This window comes from Neolamprologus multifasciatus, chromosome 18, assembly GCF_963576455.1.
Source record: "Neolamprologus multifasciatus chromosome 18, fNeoMul1.2, whole genome shotgun sequence".
Lineage (NCBI taxonomy): Eukaryota > Metazoa > Chordata > Actinopteri > Cichliformes > Cichlidae > Neolamprologus > Neolamprologus multifasciatus.
Window position 1 is genome coordinate 34531079 of NC_140456.1, and position 23579 is coordinate 34554657.

General features: G+C 41.2%; 1 protein-coding gene across 2 annotated transcripts; it reads left to right on the forward strand.

Annotated features, from left to right (window-relative positions):
• The first annotated feature begins 1090 nt into the window (after positions 1–1090).
• Positions 1091–22354, forward strand: blvra (biliverdin reductase A). 2 transcript variants are annotated; one of them, XM_085139411.1, is made up of 7 exons: positions 1091–1286; positions 13014–13133; positions 14202–14321; positions 17312–17409; positions 18851–18958; positions 19381–19549; positions 19998–22354. In XM_085139411.1, exons 2-7 carry the CDS (start codon positions 13015–13017, stop codon positions 20251–20253), a joined length of 870 nt encoding a protein of 289 aa, XP_084995537.1. In that variant the 5' UTR covers positions 1091–1286; position 13014; the 3' UTR covers positions 20254–22354. The 2 variants fall into 2 exon arrangements, with proteins under 2 accessions (XP_084995537.1, XP_084995536.1); XM_085139410.1 differs by lacking the exons at positions 1091–1286; positions 13014–13133 and adding an exon at positions 13145–13907.
• Positions 22355–23579: the final 1225 nt, after the last annotated feature.

Sequence of the window (23579 nt, forward strand, 5' to 3'; positions counted from 1 at the left end):
CGATAAAACAAGGTCATTTCTTATTTTTGGGTTACAAACAAGTCCAGTTTTAGTTACTGACAGCAGACTAAACGATAAAGATAAAAACAATGTCAACCATGTGGCAATGACAGTTTTTTTTAAAAGAGATAAATATTTCAGCCAACACAAGAAAGTAAAAATTCTTTCTTCTTTGAAAAACAAATGTGGTGTTCCAACGTTTGTAGTTGTATTTCAAACTGATTGTTTTATCATTTGGACAATAAAGTTGAAATTTCCAGATTAAAGTCAAAAATCTATTTTGAGAACGTTGCCACGTTTGCAAAATGCCTCATGCAGACGCAGCACACGTCTTCTTTATTGTACGAGGGTAAACTATTGATAAGCTTGCATCTGTCCACTGTCATTGTATTTTGTACAAATGCACTCTTCCAAGTTTGTGTTTTCACATGTGACCAAAAGCTTTTCAACATCATGACTGTTTATGTTCTAAGACAAATCATGTCTTTCCCTGTTACTAAAATCGACTCAGAGGGAACAGCAGCGCGCCTCTCCACATTTCTCAAAACAGAATTATGACTTCAATCTCAAAATGTGGTCGATAATATTTTGTTTTCTTAATGAGACCCTAATACTAATAGATTTTTCACAGCTGAACTTTTCACAAAGTACAATTTTGTGCTGACCAACAATAGTCTAAAGAAATGCAGCCATTCAACATATAATTCTGTATTCTGTATTCATGTAGCTCTGTGTAGCGTCCTATTGCATGTGTACCAAATAATAATAATAATGATGGATTTATATAGCGCTCTTCAAGGCACCCAAAGCGCTTTACAATGCCACTGTTCATTCACTCTCACATTCACACACTGGTGGAGGCAGCTACGGTTGTAGCCACAGCTGCCCTGGGGTAGACTGACAGAGGCGAGGCTGCCATATCGCGCCATCGCCAAGCTGCGCTTACTCGCTGCGAAATGTCGTACGACACTGCGAGCGACACTTCGCAGCGAGTAAGCGCGAAGTGTCGTTGTGTCAGGACAGAGAGCCCGGGGATCGAACCGGCGACCTTCCGGTTACAGATGCGCTTCCCAACCCTCTGAGCCACGGTCGCTATAACTCCGCTTGAACAAAACAAGCGCACCTAATGCAGGGCGGGGCTTTCGGCAGCTACGTCACAGTCGGTGCTGCTCGCTTACTCGCTGCGAAGTGCTGTTATGTCAGGTCGGTATATGTAACTTGTACGTAGCAGCACTTCGGTAATAGCTGCATTTTTGTGGGAATCACGAGGACATAAAGAAACTCAGGTAAGAGACAAACAGGATGCAGTTTGTTTTGTAGCTGAGTGATCGGCTCGTTACGGCGGCGCTGACTGAACATTTCGCGCCGGTGATGGTCCGACAAAAAGTGATCTCCGGTGTTTCAGTGCGGTGATATCTTTCCTTACATTAATAAATAATCTACATTGAAAGGGGTTATTTGATAAAATAAAGAAAGTATCTTCATCGCTGAAGATACTTTCAAAGCAGCTTTCAAGCAAATATGGGTTATAAAACACAATGCGCTGTTTTATAACACATATTTATCACTTTACCGCCCTCTGCTGCCCTCTGATCTCTCCTGTGAAAGACATTTTTAATTTTAATGAGCGTTTTACATTCACAAATAAAGGATAGAAAGTGAACTGGAGCTATTACCTCATAACAGAAATCATCTTTCTGGCTTGACGTCATTCAATAGAGATATTTTTTAACAGATTATGGACCAACACGTCACAGCTGCTAAATACTGACAGTCTGTTTGTGGCTTTTCTGAATGTTCTGGTGAAGTTGAGCACAGGTTAAACTGATAGTAACTGTGCTCGTTTTTTAAATGCTGATGCCTCAAGTTATTGTCACCAGTTACCTAACAGGTTACATCACAGGCATGTAGTCTGACCATTGCTTGGTCATCTATGCGCCTTCTTAAAGAAGCTGAACTGAGCTCATGTGGGATTCATTTCAGAAGCAAACACATCCAAAATCGTTTAGAGGCCTGCACCACGAAGACGAGTTTTGGCGTATCCAGGTAACTTCAGGGTTAACGCTGAGTTTTCTCTGCTGCAAAGGTGTCTGTGACACCAGATATTTATGTTCCAGTCGATTCTCATATTTAAAATATCAATATTTTAGTAATTTGGGGTAAATTCATTTAGTTTGTCATGAACAGGAGCACAGTGGAGAGTAACTGTATTTTTGGGGTCGTCTAAAGGGGCCAGTATTACCTGCTTTGTTCATCATTTATACCTGCTGTTAATGGGCAAGAAGCTGCTGCAGTATTCTCCTAAATGACAGGTCTCGCCACTGTTTCAACATTTGGACACACCCTCTGTGTGTCAGTCATTTCTCCCAGGCCCCGTCTTATCCTAATGACCCTGTAGTACCATATCACCCTATTAGAGCACTTCGCTCTCACACTGCAGGCTCACTGCTGGGGGATTCCCATGATGCAATCAGTTTTTCCTTTTCAGTCACATTCTTCACTCACTATGTGTTAACAGACCTCTCTGCATTGAATCATACCTGTTATTAATCTGTCTCTCCTCCACTGCATGTCTTTATTAGAGATGGACCGATCTGATATTAAGTATCGGTATCGGTCCGATACTGACCTAAATTACTGGATCAGATATCGGAGAGAAATCAAACATGTAATCCGATCCATTAAATATCAAAAAAGCATTTCACAAAGCTTGCAACACCTCGTAACTCGGCTCATAACCGTAGCACGTAGCAGCAGTGTGCATCACATGATAGAGCGGCTGTGTGTATTTGTAGCCTCAAACCAGCATTTCATCTCCGAGGAAGTTTTCCCAGAGAGAAGTAAAGCAAGCGTGTAAGTTCATCTCTGAATGTTTGTAAAGCTTAACAACCGATATATGGAGCGACTGCCTCTCTCTCTCTCTCTCTCTCTCTCTCCTGCTGCTACTTCAATCATGAAACTGATCAATGATCAGCTGATCGTCTCTCTTCTTTGTTTTTGGTCCACTTTGCACCAGAAAGAGGAAACCAGCGGCTGAACAACAGCAGCACTATTAAGCTTGATCAGCTGTTGTTAGAATTTATTTAATATTATTTCTACACCAGGATCTTTTTCTACAGCTGACGTAACTGTGCAGGGGCGGATCTAGCAAAGTTTAGCCAGGGGGGCCGATAGGGCATGAACAGGGAAAAGGGGGCACAAAGACATACTTTTCTTTCTTATTCTCATTTAAAATGTCGAGCTTTTAATAAATAATTATCTGAATCTTACAACCAAAGTTTTAATCTTGTGTAAAATATATAGAAGTTCATTACTGTATATAGTAACTGTTAAGTCTAATATACCCTAGTAAGCTATAGTACTTTTTCCTTTGGGAACCATCTGTGCAGTCTGCAGTTCTGTTGAAGAAAGATGTTGAATCTATTTAATTATTCTTGAAAAATAATTTATTTCTGTGCATTTTTTTTCACACTGCATCAAATTAAAGTTGATTATGTCGATTAAGCATCATGAGGTGGAGGAGGGGGGGGGTGGTGGTGGTTCCCTATTATCTTTTTTTGCTGGGAGTTTGCAACCCTGTTAGTTAGGTTGCTTAATATTTCCACTAAGTACTCTTTAAAATACCAGAATAGGGAGGATGGAGCAGGTTTAACTTTATTAGATTGATCAGTTTTGCTGAACTATGAAATATTTTGGGTGCAGTGTATTTTTTACATACAGGTATAACAGAATAGCTTTAGTGTTGTTGTTTATTTAAACTTGAGTATGAACTTATACAAAATGCAGCAATATATTAAAAAACAGTTTTATTGATTAAAAAACACTATATCGGATTCATATCGGTATCGGCAGATATCCAAATTTATGATATCGGTATCGGACATAAAAAAGTGGTATCGTGCCATCTCTAGTCTTTATCCTGTCTTCCTCCCCTCGCCCTGCAGATGGCCCCGCCCCTCCCTGAGCCTGTTTCTTCCTGTTAAAAGGGAGTTTTTCCTTCCTGCTGTCACCAAAGTGCTGCTCATAGGGGTCATATGATAGTTGGGTTTTCTCTATATGCATTATTGTAGGGTAAATGGTAAATGGCCTGTATTTGTATAGCGTTTTTCTAGTCCCTAAGGACCCCAAAGCGCTTTACACATTCAGTCATCCACCCATTCACACACTAAGGTCTACCTTATAATATAAAGCGCCTTGAGGCAACTGTTGTTGGGATTTGGTGCTGTGTAAATAAAATTGAATTGAAAATTGAAAATCCAGGCTGGTGTCGATGATACTGATCTGATACTTTGTACAAAAAAGTAATGTGTGGAAACTCAAAAGTAATGTATTTCAGATTATTCTTTCATAAAGAATACAAGACGTCAGACTCCTTGTTCTGATTCTTTAATTAGGAAGAATTATCAAACAAAAAATTAACAACACCTGAAAAGTCATGTGACTGAAAATAATAATATAGCTGAGAAACATTTTATAGACACATGTTATTATCTATCTTATTAAATATTTTTTGAGTTGAATTTCCATTATCTTGTATTTATTATAAAGGTTTTGCAATGTGGGCAACATGGTGGTTAGAGGGCTGGGCCATATCATACCGCTCACCGCTATAATGTTGGGCAACGATAACAAATTGAAATATGGTGATAGAATATGTGTAAAATGCGCATGCGCAGTGCCTTTGTTTACATACGCACATGGCGGAAAAAGTATGGCGGCGACGCAGAATGAGAAGAGCGAAAGTGGATCATTGAATGAAACAGATGAACCTGAACTGGTTTGTAAAAATGCAGCTTCAGTGGTGGAACTGGTTTAGCTTTCGTCCGTCAGATACACAACAAAGCACTATTTTTGGTAGAGCATGCTAGCGGGCCGTCGTTATTACCGTGTTGTTTGGAAAATACGGCGCACTTAAAATCAATCCTTTGATTTTTCTGAAAGTCGACAGAGCCCCTTATAATCCCGTGTGCCTTATGTATGAACTCTGGTTGTGTTTACTGACCTCGAGACGATTTTATGTACACGGCGCTCGAAAATCTGTCAAATGTTTTAGTACGACTTTGCTAAGCTACGAAGCCGCACCGCTTCATGGATTGTCGGAGCATTACGGCTATCGTAGGCGGAGCCTCGCGGAGTGATACGTACTGTGCTTCAACATAATATTACCGTATTGTGTGTGTTTAACCTCTTTTTAAGTTTTGTGGATATTATACATGGTTATGCTGAGGATATGTCGGCCAGTTTCCACTGGAAATGCCTTTTGGTTAAACTGTCAGCAAGGAATTTGCATTTGCACTGTTAAAGTTTATATAACTTTAATGCACATAAAAAACAGCTGCTTGTTTAAGTGAAAATTCATTGATGTTGGGTTTTTTTGCACTAATAAAGTGGTGGAGTTGTAAAGTATTTTGTCTAGTGTCAATTATATCGTCAGTTATATCGTTATCGCAAATTTTCAAATGTATATCGTGATAAATATTTGTGGTCGTATCGCCCTGCTCTGGTGGTTAGCACTGCTGCCTCACAGCAAGAAGGTTCCTGAGTTCAATTCCACCTTTAGGCTACGTCCACGTCGTGTTCTCTCCGTTTTGGCGTCCCGTCCACACTGAGACGGCGTCTTTGCTCAAGGAAAACACAGCGTTTTCAAAACGCTCTCGAAAACAAATACATTTGAAAACGGTGCTTTCGTGTCGCAGTGTGGACAGTGAAAATGGAGACTTTTGAAAATGATGACGCATTTTAGTCATGTGATGCAGTCATGTGACCAATTAAACAAAGATAGCAGAGGGCATTATACAGCTGTTGTTTTGTTTGACAGCCCTATTAAAGATCACTATCAGTCTGTACGTGCTCCAGATCGCTTTTCTTCAAACTCTTTAATTCTCACTCGCGTTTGCAACTTTGTACTTTTGTGTTACTCGCAGCAACAACTCCACCTCATTATTAGTCCGTTTAAAAAACTCGCTGCTTTTCCTCCACATTTTAACGAGCCGGAAAGTAAATAAGCGACAGACAGAAATGATGCAGGTCGAATCTTCTTGTGTTTCACACATCTGCAGGACTGGAACATCAGCGTTTTCGGCCGTTTCAGTGTGGACGCACAACTCTGTGAAAACGACTGAAAATGCTAGTGTGGACTAGCATTTTTCAAATCTGTCCAGGCTGGTGTGGACGTAGTCTAAATTAGTGCTTATGTGGTGAAATCCTTTAACACGTCTCATCCGCAGAGTGCTGCAGTGGCTTCCTGCACTGTAACGGTGGCATGAATACAAGTTTCTGTGAAGTGCAGTGGTGAGCGGAGCGACCATTACAGCAGGTGTACTATGGCCTTTATACCGGCCAATCAGACAATAATGCCACATAAGCCAGAAGCCAAGATTTGTTGAGTGTTTCTTTTGCAGTCTTTTTCCACAAACTCTCAAGTTTTCAAACTTTCTACATCTCCCCTGTAGATCGCTGAGCTGCTTTACTGGAACATTAATAAAACGGCAAAAACCCGACAGGCTCGTAAACGTGTGTCTTCAACCCAGTTGCCATGGCACAACGCACCAGCTTATAAAAATTGAGAGGTGCACTGCCAGCTGACAACACATGATGTGATGTCAAACGTTGAACATAAACACAGCATTAACAGGCGGCTCACATGCGACCTGATTTCTCAGTGGTGCAACTAAAAAAATCCGAGGTTGCACCGGTGCGACCAGCCGTTCCAGGTTAAAAAAGCAACTCTGAAAGTCTCCATGTGGTCAACAACAAAAACAAACACACATCATGCCCCTATCGTGGTCTAAACCAATCAGAGACAGTCAAACAACTCTTTACGGCAATATTTTTTCATGGTCTTGATGGTCACTGTAGTGGCTATATTCATTTCTTAAAGTTCTCTCTCTTATATTTAATAAATGGTAAATGGCCTGTATTTGTGTAGCGCTTTACTAGTCCCTAAGGACCCCAAAGCGCTTTACACATCCACCCATTCACACACTGGTGATGGCAGCTACATTGTAGCCACAGCCACCCTGGGGTGGGCCCACCACCAGTAGAACACAACGACCGAGACTGTCGGAGCCGGGGCTCGAACCGGCAACCTTTCGATTACAAGGCGAACTCCCAACTCTTGAGCCACGATCGGGCCACACTACGGACGGACAAGCGACAGTTTTTATCTTTTTATGCGTTGTCGTTAGCAACCATGACGGTTAAAGAATGGCGTGGCTCCACCGTCCGCTTATTAACATATTGACCTTTCACAATAAAGCTCAAGATCCTGTTGAGACTTTTCAAAATAAACAAAATCCCGTGAAAGAGTATTCAGTGTTTACGGATGAGAAGCATAAAGGAGGCATCAGGTGCTAAAGAATAAACCTTAGACTCCAACGTTAGAACAGGCTTTTCCCCGCAGCACGCCGTGTAATAAATACTCACAAAGAAAACGGCGCCGTTACAACTTGTGTCTAAAAATGTATTGTTTCATGCATCGGTTAAAAGTCTCGACTCCAGCTACACGACGCGCAGCTGGAAGCACTTCACACAAGTCGAGCTGATTCACAGAATTTACAGAAAATGTTAAATTTTTGTGATTTATATCGTTATCAGACGATAGATGTCTTAATATCAGGATATGAGATTTTGGTCATATCGCACAGCCCTTTGTTGATTCATGGTTTTCTTCAGTTTTTGTTCTAGTTATATTTTAACTTGTCGTTTTATTTGGATCCCCCGGCTCCCAAAATAACGATTGAAGGGCGAATCATAAACCAGAACGCCAGCAAAAGGTTCTCTGCCATGTTCGACGCTGAAATGACTTACAATGATTTGGACTCTCTTGTCTCATCCTTTAATAACCAGTGTAATTCTATTTTAGACATAGTGGCACCTCTGAAAAAAAGTACTGTCCTATGTTTGAAATCTCATCCTTGGTTAAATGAAAACATTCGTAATTTCAGGAGATACTGTCGCAAGCTAGAACGTTTGTGGAAGGCTTCCAAGCTTGAGGTTTATAAGTTACACCTTAAAGAATCTTTCCTCTTGCTAAATGACATGTGGAAAAATGCCAGAACAGAGTATTTTTCACACCTCATAGCTTCAAAAAAGAAAGATCCTAAATTCTTGTTTAAAACAATTAAGAGTATTGTTTCTCCTGATGCTCCTAGTGCATCAGTTCACTCAACGTCCGAATGCAATGAGTTTATGAACTATTTCAGAAATAAGGTCACTGCCATCAGGTCTAATATCTCTCCATCATCTTCTCAATATCAAACTTTCAACTTGCTCTCCTCTGATACTTGGTCCTCTTTTACTCCTGTTACATTACAAGACATCAGAGACCTGCTTTGTCATATAAAACAGACTTCAAGCCCCCTTGATGTCCTTCCATCTTCATTTTTCATTATTGTGTTTGACTCTATTGGTCCCTGTATTATGGAAATGATAAATACTTCTCCTCATACTGGCTCAGTCCCCAGCTTCTTTAAGCAAGCTATTGTTGAGCCAATATTAAAGAAACCTCAGCTGGATCCATCTCTTCCTAACAGTTATAGGCCAATATCCAAATTGCCTTTTATATCGAAAATTTTAGAAAAAGTAGTACTAGAACAACTTAACTATTTCCTGGATAAAAATGCTGTTATGGACACTTTCCAGTCTGGTTTTCGTAAACTGCATTCCACTGAAACGGCCGTACTTAGAGTATCTAGTGATATCTTGATGGCAGCAGACTCTGGAGAGTACACAGTGCTGGTCCTGTTGGATCTCAGCTCTGCTTTTGACACTGTAGATCACAGTATCATGATAAACAGACTCGAGAACTTGTTTGGGATTACTGGTGTTGTTTTAAAATGGTTTATATCATATCTGTCTGAGAGATCTTTTACTGTTTGCATGAATCATGTCACATCAGAATCAACAGTTTTGCTGTGTGGGGTACCTCAGGGATCTGTCCTGGGTCCAATTCTCTTTTTACTTTATGTATTTCCCCCTAGGCCAAATTATTAAGCGCTATAAATATATCTCCTATCATCTCTATGCTGACGACATCCAACTATACTGTTCCTTCAAAATGTCTGAGTTTTAAATTGTCTAATTTAAGTAATTGCCTGACAGAAATCAACAAATGGTTAAATGACAATTTTCTCCAACTAAACTCTGATAAAACAGAAACTCTAATTCTTGCTCCAGACCACATGGTCCCAGAAATTAGACAGCATATCAGCTTCTTAGACCCTTCTGTAAAATCAAGTCTTAGAAATCTCGGTGTCGTATTTGACAGCTCGATGTCGCTCGAGCAGCTGGTCCAAAACTGTTTTTATCATTTACAGAATATCTCTAAACTCAGACTAATGGTATCAAAGCTTGAACTTGAGATGATTATTCATGCTTTTATTTCCTCTCGTTTAGACTATTGTAACGGCCTTTTTACTTGTTTTAACAAATCAGCCTTAAATCGTCTTCAGACTGTGCAGAATGCTGCAGCACGTCTCTTAACAGGCACCAAGAGAAGATCACATATCACTCCAGTCTTGGCCTCCTTTCACTGGTTGCCCGTAAATTTTAGGTTTCATTTTAAAATTTTAGTTCTAACCTTTAGGGCCCTACATGGTCAGGCTCCTCAATATTTATCTGACCTGCTGAAACCACATACATCTTCTCGGGCTTTAAGGTCATTCGATCAGAGACTGCTGGTGGTACCGCGCACTCGTTTTAAAACTCGTGGTGATCGGGCCTTTCACACTGTGGCACCACGGTTGTGTCTGTCTCTTCGCTGCACGGACTCCATTGATTCTTTTAAGAAACAGCTGAAGACATTTTTATTAAGAAAAGCATTTGATTAATTTCTTCTTATGCTATTTTTTTTATAGTTTTATAGTTTTACATTGTTTTATTTACTGTTATATTGTTTTTATATTCCCATTTCCTGTGTTGTAAAGCACTTTGTGATTTTTATCTGTGAAAAGCGCTATATAAATAAATTTTACTTACTTACTTACTTCTACTGCAGAATATTTTTAAGGTTATCTGCTATAAAAAGCCAGGCCAGAAAAATCTCCTTCATGTTGTCTTCTGTTTTATCCTCAGTTACTTTGACACTGTCTGAGTCAGACCTGAATTGAATCAATAATAGAAATCAGTGTTGATACCCAGCCCTGACTAGGCCTGACAGAAGTGGATGCAGCCGTGGGTAATGAGAAAAGATGAAAAGAACGATTGATAACTTTTTCGTTAAGGCCTGATCCATCTGAAATTCATAGCCAGCTCTGACACGGAGCCATCAACCTCTCAGGTTACGTCTAACACCGGTCCGGAGACGGCATCCCATAATGAGCCACACACGATCGACTCTGAGCCAGAGCCCACTGAAAGTAAAAGGGGGAAGTGTATACATTTCAAAGAGAGTGGTTTGACCAGTTTCCCTGGCTAAGATACAGTAACGCTGACAACTTGATGCATTTACTGTGATGAGTGTGGAAAGACCACAAGCGGCAATACTGCATTTGTGACTGCTGCTTAGGGCTGGGCGATATGGCCTAAAATTCATATCGCGATATAATTTGAAGCATGTGCGGTAACGATATATATCACGATATATTCTTTTCTTCTGTATAACGTATTTTCCACACTTAAAATCCTTTAATTTTCTCAAAAATCGAGAGTGTTCCTTATGTATGAATTCTGGTTGTGCTTACTGACCTCGAACCGATTTTGGCTGCAGAAATCTGTTAAAAATGTTTTAGTACAGCTTTGGTAAGCCGCACTGCTTGATGGATTGTCAGAGCATTACGGCTGCCGTAGTGAGGAGCTTCACGGAGTAATCTGGGTCCTAAACTCCGTTTACTTCAGGTCCCAAAGTCAAACGAACACTAAGAGTTAAAAACGGTCTAAATTCTTTCATCTTTAATAAAATGATCAGCGTTGCTGCTTTATCGGGTGTAACAATTAAGTTTAACATCCATGAAAACAGAATTTATTAAATTTAACGGAGTTAGAAGTTAACAGGAAGTTAGCTCGCTAGTTTACACCTAAACATTTCACACCATGTTCTGACTGAGATTTTTGAAACTAATTCAAACGTACAGCTCTGCTACCACTTCAACATAACGAAGACAGAAAACTAAACAGCAGTGGCGTTTGTAGGGTTACTGAAGTTGGACTACCTGGTATATAATGTTGTGCTACGTGATTGCTAGCGACACAGCTATGTTAGCATAACATTAGCACAGTGAAGCTGGAGGATGAACGCTAACTTTTTTTCCACTCGATAAAAGTTAACGTGAGGGATTCTGGTGGTCAGGGACAAATGCAGTCGCATAGCAGGATGCTATACACGGGCCAGACTTCAGTCAGGAGAACAACTGAGATTATTTATCCACAATACGAGGTTAGTTATTAATATACTGCAACAACATGCGAATAGAACAGCTGCGAGATTTTTTTCCCCAGAAATCTCTCAGTCAGAACATGCTTAGGTAACTAGCGAATCTAGCGAGCTAACTTCCGCTAACATCTAACTTCATTACATTAAATGTAATAAATTCTGTTTTCATGGATGCCTGGATGTTAAACATCATAGTTACACCTGGTAAAGCAGCAACACTGATCATTTTATTAAAGATGGAAGAATTTAGACAGTTTTTAACTCTGTGATGTTCTTTTGACTTCGGGACCTTAAAGGACGGAGTTTAGGACCCAGATTACTCCCAGATTTACGAGCACCTTAGTCCGACAAATACGGCAATAACAACGGCCGCTTGCATGTTCTACAAAAAAATGTGCTTTGTTGTGTATCTGACGGACAAACACCAAACCAGTTAAGTTGCACCATTTTTACAAACTAATTCTGGTTCATCCGTTTCTCTCAACAATCTGCTTTCCCCATTCTCATTCTCCGTTACCGCCGTGCTTTTTCGGCACTGCGCATGCGTGTTTTACCCATATTCTATCGCGATATTTCATTTTCTTATTGTTGACAAGCATTGTACCGGTATTACCGTGAACGGTATAATATGGTCCAGCCCTAGTTGCTTGAAGACGTTTCACCTCTCATCCAAGAAGCTTCTTCAGTTCTAAGGTCAAATGGCGGAGATGAATCGAGCAGATATTTGAAGTTTACACAGAAACATTCTCACATGAAAATATCTTTAAAGTTTATTTTGTGACCCAGAAAGAGAAATATTTCAAACTCCGCCACTGCCTCGTTTGAGTTTTGGACGAAATGAATTCTGGAATATTTCATTTCGTCATTTCGAGCTGATTGGAGACAAAAACAGCCAATCAGATTTTTTTGCATCCAAGTCTGTGATTGGCTGGTTTTGTGGCACAAATATAACGGTGTACAGAAAGAGTTGAGCGCGCACGGGCAGAAATGTTGAGGGCGCGAGCAACACATTACGAGCGAGCGCAAGTGCAAAAACTGAGCAAGAGGGGCTGCTGGTGTGTGTGTGTGTGTGTGTGTGTGTGTGTGTGTGTGGATAATAGCAAACACTGAAATACATTTTTTGCACGCAGGAATGAATTTTGTTCACTCAAATTTAGCTTTTCTTCATTCAAAATAAATTTCTCCTCAAAATGCCACACTTGCACCTGCAAACTTTTTACGTGCGCTCAGAATAGTGACACAAAAATAACGCCATACAACAGTGCAACCGTGGCAACAAGTTAGTCTAGAGCTCTGACAGGTGTACTGCAGTCGTTATGCTTGGAGCCTAACCTACTCTCAAACAGGTTAAGTTCCAGATTAGAGATCAAGAAGTATGACATCATCACCCACTCACCAATCAGTTTTCCAGAAAATGGCATCACCATTCCTGGAAGATCCCATCAGACCTCCACAGAGTCCAAAGTTAAAAATTAGTGGCTGGCTAAGAAACCAGCACTGATACAAACCAAGTCTGTTTAGAAAGGAGGAGATTTGGAGATTGTGTGTTTTGGATGAGAATGAAACATGAAACTGTTCATTATAGTTGTTCATATATTGTTTACATTATATTTGTTACACAACCTGACCTTTTCTCACGCAGCATGCTTGGAGCAGTGGTGGTTGGCATCGGCACAGCTGGTTGTGTTAGGATCAGAGACATGCTGGTGCCACTACGTGGCAGTCCTGCAGAGAAGCTCGCTGTCAAAGGATTTGTATCCAGGTAACACACACATGCTGATGCAGCTCAATAATGATATGAGATATAGTGTATGTGGCAAAATTATTGTCATAGATCGTTAGCTCACGATGAGTCCAGAGGTGAATGAAAATAAAGCTAACTGATGGATGTCACAACATCAGCAGCAGTGTCAGCAGAGACAAGTTGTCCTTATTCCTACCCAGGTCCTCCCAGAGTCGTTCCCAAGGGCAGCTGAGATGTCTAATCTCTCTAGTTAATCTGCCCTGGGTTCTTCCACGAAGACATCTTCAAAACAGGAGGCGTCCCGCATCATGCAGAGGAATAGTAAAACTGCACTGAGCCCTTAACCAAAGCACGGGGATAGGAACGTAGGTCGATTGGTAAACCAGCAGATTTGTTTTCAGACTCAGCTCTGCACCAATCGATGTCAGTTTCTCACTTGTGAGACCCTGAGAAATTCCTTCACTTGGAGTAGCTACTCCCCTCCAATCAGCGGGCACTTTTTTTTTTACAGAGGACCATCGCCTCAGACTTGGAAGTGCTGGTTTTCATCTGAGTTGCTTCCAGCCGGGCTGTTAACCACGCTAGCTGAATGTTATCATCTGATCAAGCCAAAAGAAACAAATCTGCAGAAAGCCGAGGCCAGCCTGAGGCCATCAAACCAGAGATTCTCCATCGCAGCCGTCACAGATACAGTAGAGCACTTCTTCCACCTCTTCAGTTGCCGAACTGTTTCCCAGGATTGGAACAGATTCCAGCCCCATTCCAGGCTCTGGTTTCCCAAGCTGTGACGAGGTGAAGTCAGCTGTTTCCAGCTGGTATCTCAACCTCACACACTAATTCATGCTGTTCCAAACTGGAGCCATGACTTGCCATGTACCCATAAAAAGTCACAGTACACTAGTGTTCACTGCCCCGTGTAAAGTCGAGCACCCAGGACTGTGTTTACGAGCAGTTTGTAAGACTGTTAGTGAATTAAAGTTCATAGCGTTTAGCATGTAAAGCTGTTATATTGTTGTTTGTGAATCTTCAGTCTCAGGATGTTGTCTTAACTGTGACTATTCTTCCTTTTGCTTCGGTTTACTGAAGGAGAAGCCTGGAGCCTCAGCAGGGAGTGAGTCGGATCTCAGTGGAGGAGGCTTTGGGTAGAGACGACGTTCATGTGGCGTTCATCTGTACTGAAAACATGTCACACGAGGACAATGTCAGGTAAATGTGCAGCTACAACATGTTGTAGAAAACATGTACAGGGAGTTGGGAGTACTTCGATTACAAACGTGAACGAGGTTAAACATCAGATTTAAGGAAATATGCTGAGTCGTTTTTCCTGGAGTTTTTTTTTCAGTGAATCAGTAGCCAGACTCAGAGAGCATCTAGACTTAGGCTACGTTCACACTGCAGGCGAAAGCGCATCAAATCCAATTTTTTGACCCTCTGCGACCATCTATCCGATCATGGTGTGACAGTGTGAACGGCACAAATCCGATATTTTCAAATCCAATCTGGGTCACTTTCGTATGTGGTACTGAATCCGATACATATCTGATGTTTCAGAAAGCTGCTGTTTGACGGTCATGTCACATTAAATCCGTCTTTTATGTCACTGACACAAGACAGACGCTAATTATCAGCGCCAGAGAAGACATCGTGAACGCTTCCTGGCCATCCAGTGAAACTGTTCCCCTGATCCCCTGCAGCAGTTCACAGATTTGGACTTTGCGGACGATATAGCCTTACTCGCACCAACACACAGAAGATAACCTCATTTTTGGAAAGCGAAGCAGCACCGATAGGACTCAGGATCAGCGGTGAGAAGTCGAAGATTATGCGAGTTGGTTACGCTACACCATCAAACACAGCGGTTACTGTGAAGCAGCAGCAGCAGCTAGAAGAGGTGGACAGGTTCATGTACCTGGGTTGCACTTTTAGCAGTGACGGGGACGCGGAGCATGACGTTAAGTGCAGAATTGGGAAAGCATGGGCAGCCTTTCAACGATTACGACCTATATGGATGACCACCGCACTGCCTTTATCAACCAAGTTGCGGCTCCTGAAGACCATCGTTATACCGACGGCACTGTACGCAGCGGAGACTTGGAAATCAACTGCAAAGATCAACCGCCATCTTGACGTCTTCCAACAACGTTGTCTTCGACTGCTGCTCAAGATCACATATCGGGATCGCGTTACCAATGAAGAAGTATATCGCCGTGCGGGAGTAGAGCCGCTCCACGTCCAAGTCACCAAGCGTCGGTTCAGATTTGCCGGTCACATCCTTCGGCTACCGGACCCGAGACCTGCCCGTGTCGCGGTTCTGTGGAACCCGAAGAATGGAAAGAGACGGCGACGAAGACCTAAAATAACATGGAGGAGGACTTTCCTTGAAGATTTACGTTCAGTCGAACTGTCATGGGATGACAGATAGACCGAGTTCGATGGCGTTCTCTTGTCGCCCGATGCGCCGATTGGCGCGGGAGGATCTAAGTCTAAGTAATCTGCAGATTCTGACAGAAATCTGCAACTATCCTTTGAAGCAGCGCTCCTCTAAAACAGCAATAAGGATCATTATTAGGTTATTGACATTATTATGTAAATAACAAAATAACTTAAAGCCAAAATTGGGAAATGTGAAGTCTGAAGTCTTTATATTAAGGACCATCAGTCAAACAATACTGTTGCTCTGGGTCTAAACAGAGCGCGTTGTGTGTGACGTCTTCTTTTGCGCATGCGGCCGCTTTGAGCGTCACACTAGAGCGCGTTTGCTGTCACATTTTATTTGTAGTGTGAACGAGCAGACAAAAAAATCGGATTAGATCAAAAAATCTGAATTGAGCATCAAGACCTGCAGAGTGAACGTAGCCTTAGTAACACATTTAACAGCTAAAGGCCACATTGTTCCCTTGAATGTGGTAGTAGCCAAAGTCTCGGTGTTTCATTGATTAGGTTGGCTCTCAAGCAGAGCTTCCCAAAGTGTGGGGCCCGCCCCCTGGGGGGGGGGGGCGCGGTATGAAAAGAAAAACAAAAAGAACGCTTGGACACTGCTAGCATCATGGACAGGTTTTTGGGGCTCCCACACAAACGCAAAGCAGGAGATGAAGCGTCGCTGAATATGTTTCCAAACCAACTTCATTCTAAGCCAAAGACGAGAAAATATAATGAAGCAAATCTTCCCTTTGGCTTCACCTGCACAAGTGCAGAGGTAGGTCTCCCTGCAGGATTGGTTTTTGCTGCGTCTGTAGCAGTGCTGGGCTCTTCAAATCACGGACAAACAGGATCCCACATTCTTGATTTTTAGTTCACAAACACTTAATGACTAACTACTCCTGACATGTTGGAGATGTTTGCTCTTTATACAGTAAAGTTACAGCGGGATACAAATAACATCAGGCTGATCCTGCCACGATTTGTCCCCCCGTTCAAATCACGGACAAACAGGATCCCACAGTTATTTATGTGTTTAAACCCATTTTGCAGAGGAATTGAAAAATGTATTGATAACAATGTTGAATATTATTACACAGGAAAAAACAACTACACATAAAATAATCACAGCGTGACGCCTCTGCCTTTGTAAATAGAGGGACAGTAACTGCGTGTAAAACCTGCAGACAGTCAGATTAACAGTATTTCGTCTCTATCATTCTGCAGTTCATCTCATGTAAACAATAACGTGCACACAGCGTGACGTGAATAAAGACACATACCTTTGATGTTGTGTGACGAACTCTGTATTCCTCGTCCACACGGAAACACAAAAAAGTTTTAAAAAATCTCAGTTTTCAGTGATTTGAAACGCCGTTTACATGCGGGTGAAACAGCTGCGTGTTCAAAAAAACCCGTGTAGGTGTTAACACAGTGTAAAAGAGTTAGTAGTGTATTTTATTTCTACCTGTAATTTATTGCAGATTACTTGTATTTGCTTAATTGTTTAATAAATGTTTGAGGTGTGAAATAAACCACAATGGAGAAAAATATGGGTGTGTGTGGTTGGAGGATGTGTTTGTGCGGGGGGGGGGGGGGTCTAAACAAACATTCAAATATGCCTCAAGTAAAATGTAAGTACATATCTAATTTTGTCTCTATTATCTGACAGGCGTCTTTTTCTCCCATCGTAGGAAACATTTGTAACAAAATTCTGAATGTTTAAGTGACCTTCTATTCTTGTTGCTCACTTTGACCACGAACTCGTGTCTCATCAGGATGTTTCTGCAGGCACAGAAGCATGTCTGTGTTGAGTATCCGATGACCATGAGCTACAAGGCTGCTGTGGAGCTTTGGGACTTAGCTGAAGAAAAAGGTGATCATTTATGATTGTGTGCTACCGTGCACGTTCCCATGCACGTTCCCATGCACGTTCCCATGCACGTTCCCATGCACGTTCCCTTTGCCCGTCAAACGCTGAGTTTGGAGAAATGCTGTCAAACAGATAATTCAAAAGTTCAGCTGTAACATCTCAGAGTAATGGAAGCTCCTTTTATTAAGTACAGTGTTGTCATCACTACTGACGTGAGAACAGCATGAGCATTTACCCTGATGGTTCTGCAAGTGATCAATAATTCATAACAGCATTTGGATCGGTTGTTTTCCAGAAACACAGTTTGATGATACTGTGGGAAAAATAGTAGCTCATTTTGGATTTGATTGCAGCAACACTTCACTTGTGTCAAGATGGGGAAACAAAGGCTAAAAGAAACAGCTGAAGGAACATTTTGCGACAAATTAGGTTCATTGGCAGCAGGTCAGTAATATGATTGGCTGTAGAAAGATCATCTTAGAGAGCCAGGGTGATGTTATGGGCAGAGATTCACTAATCTGCAAAAAACTGAGTCTACAAAAGTTGTGTAACAATGTTAGAATAATGTCCTTCTGTTACCACAAAGACTCGATGTCTCCAACTACAGCAAATGATATTAATGATAGATCAGATTCCAAGAATCTGGAGAAATGTCTGTGTGCATGGGCACAGAAAGCCTGAACGCCCCTCAGGGGGAGCTGCATAATTGTCTTTTAACACAGTTAGCAGGTTAAAGCTGCAAAGAAGAAGCCATCTGTGAATATAAGAAATCTGCTGTGGACCAAACCTCTGAAGCTGAATCAAAATTTGAAATTCCTTCCCCAAAATATAAAGACGAGAGGGATCATCATGGAGGTGCATCAGACAGGAACAGGCTTCAGAGGCTTTAGGGCAGGGGTGTCAAACTCAAATACACAGTGGGCCAAAATTCAAAACTGGAGCAAAGTTGCGGGCTAACGTTAATATTTATTGAAATATATTTATTCCTCCAGATACAAGAATGAAACACGTTTTGCTGAAAAACTGAATATGGAACAAGCAAAGCTTAATACTAAACAATATATACATTAGCTGTATAATACCAGTAGGACAGCTCTAATAGTAATTTGGTATGGCTTCGCGGGCCAGAGTTTGACACCTATGCTTTAGGGCAACATGTTTCTTCCAGGTTGTACTCGGGGAGGGACTTTGCATACCAAATGAGATGCTACGCAGTGGCTGGCATCTTTTTGAGACACGTTGTCTTCAAATCCAAGTTCCACAACATTTTTCATAAATGGTAAATTTTCTCAGTTTAAACATTTCATGTTTTCTATATTCTGCTGAGAATAAAATATGGGCACACATGATCGCATCGCCTGTTTGCATTTTGTGCAGCATGCCTTCTTTTTTGTTTGTAAAAGTTTGAATCCTCTGATTCTCAGCAACTGTGTCTGTTTGTCAGGAGTGATTCTGCATGAAGAACACATTGAGCTGCTGTCAGAGGAATACAAACAGCTGAAGAGAGAGGTAGAGGGGAAAACCCTGCAGAAAGGTACTCTTCATTTTACTGGTAAGAGACAGAAGCTAAAGAGTATCTTTTTAAATAACCCTTGGGTTTAAAATCAGATCAGCAGAACGTTACCCAGGGAAGGGAATATTTGGAGGATCTGCAAAGAATGAACGAGGCTTAGTTTACATATGTTTATATGTAAAGCGCTTTGAGGTCCTTAGGGACTAGTAAAGCGCTGTACAAATACAGGCCATTTACCATTCTATACAAATAGAAATTTATGCTTTCTAAAGTAAACTCGTATCTTTAGAAATGCTATCCTTTGCAATCTTAGAAACAGTATTAGAGGAATATTTGACAAAAATTTGATGTGAGGTCTAATAATTCATCCGTACGATGCTTTAAACACACAACAGTTCTCATCGACTCTAATCCAAACTTCAGGAAACTCTTAGTAATGTATGTGCTGTCATTTTTTCAAGGTGGAGCTTTAAAGCCTGGATTTGGTTTCCCATCATTCAGCGGCATCTCCCGCCTTACCTGGTTGGTTGAGTTGTTTGGTGAGCTCTCAGTATCTGCAGCAACACTGGAGGAGGACCCTCCTAACAGCTACAGCAAGATGACTGCAAAGCTGCGAACATCTGACAGCAGGTACGGAGGAGAGATCCATCTGAATGAAGAACAAGAGCAGGGCTATACCCTAAGTGAAAATAGGACACCTCATCCCACATGTCAGCACACAAGACTGGGGGCTAGGGCCAACGTCAGAGCAGGGCTGTACCAAACAGACTAACTAAACCCCAAACAACAGGAATGTACATGCAGATAATATTTCAAAATCATAGCCAAAAGTCTGTTTGAAACATCACTCTTTTCTGTTGTCAGTTAGCTGGGATGTGATTGGTTAAATGTATAGTTTGCAGTACATGCGTCATAACTTCACTTCACCTAACTGGAATAAATAAAAGTATTTTTAAAGTCAGAAAACCATTGGAGTAGCCACTGAGTGAGAATATGTCCCAGTCGTTTGGTTGTCATGACGAAAGGACAGATGAGAGGCGTAAATGACGTGTAATCATTTCATCTTATGTCCATCCAGATCTCTGACATGGATTGAGGAACGGCAACCAGGCCTCCCCCGAGCAAAAAACATCAACTTTCAGTTTGATTCAGGGGCTCTGACTCAGATTCCTCCGGCACCAAGAGGGAGCGTGGGCCTTTTTATGCAAGACTTGATCCATTTCTCTGCTAAGCTGGCAGGCCAAGTGAGTCCTGAAGAGCTCCAGAGAGAGAGAGTCAGGGTCCTGCACTGCCTGGAACTGGCAGGCAAAATACAAGAGCTTTGCCAAGGTTAAAGGGAAGCTCCTTGATCTCATTGGATGATAGTTACATTTATACCCCTGTTTCAAAAACATTTGTTATGCTGTGTGGATAAAATAAAATGCAGTGATTTGAAAGTGTCATATGTTTATAGGCTACGTCCACACGTACACGGGTATTTTTGAAAACGGAGATTTTCCGTTTTCGTTTTAAAAAATAATCCCGTCCACACGTAAAGGCAGAAATGAAGGAAAACGCTGCTAGGAACATGCCAAAGCAGCAGGCAGAGATGGGCAGTAACGCGTTACTTGTAACTTGTAATGTGTTACTGTAATCTGATTACTTTTTCCAGGTAACGAGTAAAGTAAGGGATTACTATTGCAAAAACGGTAATTAGATTACCGTTACTTTCCCGTAGGAACGCTGCGTTACTGCGTTACTAAAACCGTGATTTTTTTGCGAGAATGTCTCATGACAGTGACGTAAGCGAGTGCGACGTTCGTGACAACAGCTGTGTGCAGATCAACAATGGATCATATATCGAGTGCAGAGAGAGTATGAGCGTGCAGCGTTTAAAGCGTGGAAGTACTGACCTTACTTTGAGTTTGATTCCATAAAAAGTGACAAAAACATTAGTGTCCGTTGTGCGTGGGAAGAAAACTTCTTTTTACAGCGAAAAAAACCCCTAAACTTCCGAGCAAGCAGCGAGTAGCTACGACATAATGGGAAACTCACAGAGAAACTGCCGTATCCTTCCACTGACCGCTGCGGCACACCTGCACCAGGGTAAACCTCCGCCTACCCCACTCCTGCTTTACAGGTGAAAATAGAGCAACAGGACCGCTAGTCTTTGACTTTATTTATTTTCTGCTGTGTTTTACTTGCATCTATTTGAAAGACTGAGTGTAAACACACAAAATATTTTATTTTATGTGCTGGAATGTGCAGAAAATAAGTTTAAATGTTAAACTAATTTCTTCCAGTCAGAGAATGTTGCAGATAATTAAATTTTTGCTTGATGCATAAAGTTAAAAGATTAAAACTAATAAAACAAGTTTTAAAAAGAGACTTTTCCATTTGATTACATTTTGTATGATGATTATGCAGAAAAAGTAGAATTGGGCTGAAAGATCTATCACTTTATCACCTATTCAGGTTGTAAATCGTGTTTTTAAAAAGTAACTAAGTAACTAAGTAACTAAGTAATTAATTACTTTTGAACATAAGTAATCAGTAAAGTAACGGGATTACTTTTTTGGGGAAGTAATCGGTAATTAGTTACTGATTACTTTTTTCAAGTAACTTGACCAACACTGGCAACAGGTGGCGCTATATTCCTAACCGTGTAGAAATGTTGGCCAATCAGAAGTCTAGAAGCCTCGGTGGGAAAGAGTAAGCAAAGCTGGGGCATAGAAGCAGAACCGAGTTGTATGTGTGGAGGGACAGTAACTGTGTGTGTATATGTAAGCATTTAAACACTGCAGAGAAGTAACAGTAACAGTATTGTAGAAATTCATTTCACCGAAACAATAACGTGGCGCACAGTGTGACGTCAAAAAAGGCGCACACCTTTGACGCTGCGTTTTCTGCGTTTTCTGCGTTTTCTCCGTTTTTCTCGTCCACACGTAAATGCAAAAACTGAGTTTTCAAAAATATCCACCCTGGCCGGAGTTTTTAGAAATCTCAGTTTTCAGTGACCGAAAACGCCGTTTACTTGTGGACGAAAGGTGCAAACGCATAGAAAAATCTGCGTTTTCAAAAATACCCGGGTACGTGTGGACGTAGCCATAGTTTATTCACAATAAAACAACAACCTTCATAAGTATCTGGGAAGTGAGGAATGCTGCGTTTGTAGCAGAGGAATGTCGTCCCATTGTTGTGTGATAGAGAATTAACAGAACTCTTCTTTTGAACTGAGTGCTGACAACAACCCTTTCCATGTGCCATCCATGTTTCCCAAAAAGAGTTGCTTTAATCATTTGGCTTCTTCTTTGCACGACATAATTTTAACCTGCATTTATGACATTATTGACTTGCAAGCTTATACCAGTTGGACTTTTCTAAGCGGGGACATCCCAGTTGTTTTGGGAAGTCAACAGGATGGTGATGTACACGAATAAAGTAAATATTAAACCACCTTAAAGTCTGACTTCATTATAGATCAATATTGGTAGGAGAGGATGGCTCGCAATGACAGACTTCCTCCAGACTTTGACGGATGAAAGCTGAAAGAATGAAGGTGCTATCTGGATACGAGTCACAGCTCAGAGATAAGCAAGCAACTGATGTTTTCATGGTTTCCAATTGGATGAGAGAAACAGTGGTGGAAACACTGGTTGATGACTTGAACGAGGACGCTGGTACGAACACATTACTCACGAATCTCGACAGTGTGTTTCTTGAAGAAAAAGACCAGACCTATGATGCTTTTTGCCTTGAGAAGATAACGACAGACCCCAGTGTAACTGTGACAAACTCTACCATGGACTTTGAACAATGATACAGTCATACGTGGACATACAAGATGGAGCTTCCCAATGCAGTCTTGGCTTTTAAATCATTAGATGCTGCATGTTTGGATCTGACTTTTACATTTATGAAGTCGACTCTAAAAAGGATATTTGGAAGGAAATCAGAGTCTCAAGTAGGGGAATTAACCAAGAAATGGTAAATATCCCAAAGCAAAAGCGACGGAAACGCTAGCCACTGGCACAAAGGGATCAGGAAGAAACCCACTGTTTGGCTGCAGTACTAAATGTGCAGTTTATCCGTCTGCTTTTCACTGGGTTAAAGACTGTCCACAAAGGTGAGCAAGTCAAGATAACTGACACAGATAAAGGTGAAGAGTGTAATCCCTCCGTCTGTAACCAAAGAGTGAGGCAGGAATCCTTGTGACAGTGCTTTGGGATGCAGTTACTGACATTGCCTGCACGCAAATTATGTGTGGGAAAACAGTGGGTACCAAACTACATCACTGAGCAAAGCCAGAAAGAACTGAGTGCACTGAAGAAAACAGAATACAGTATGAAGTATATTATTCGTATTGTATTCTAATTTTTGCTATATAACTTTTGCACTGTCCACTTCCTGCTGTGACAAAACCAATTTCCCACGTGTGGGACTAATAAAGGTTATCTTATCTTATCTTAGCTTATCTTAGCTTAGCTTAGCTTAGCTTATCTTATCTTAGAAACACCCAACTGAAAACTGGTGTATTCAACAATAAAGGTGAAAATTACAGCAAAAATTGGTGAGACCAAATGTCTCTTAAGACCTTCTTTTCCAGAGCCTGAAACACAGCAGACACATTTGTTAATCCAGGAGTATTAAAGGTCTGAGACTCGTCGCCCTCCTGGATGCA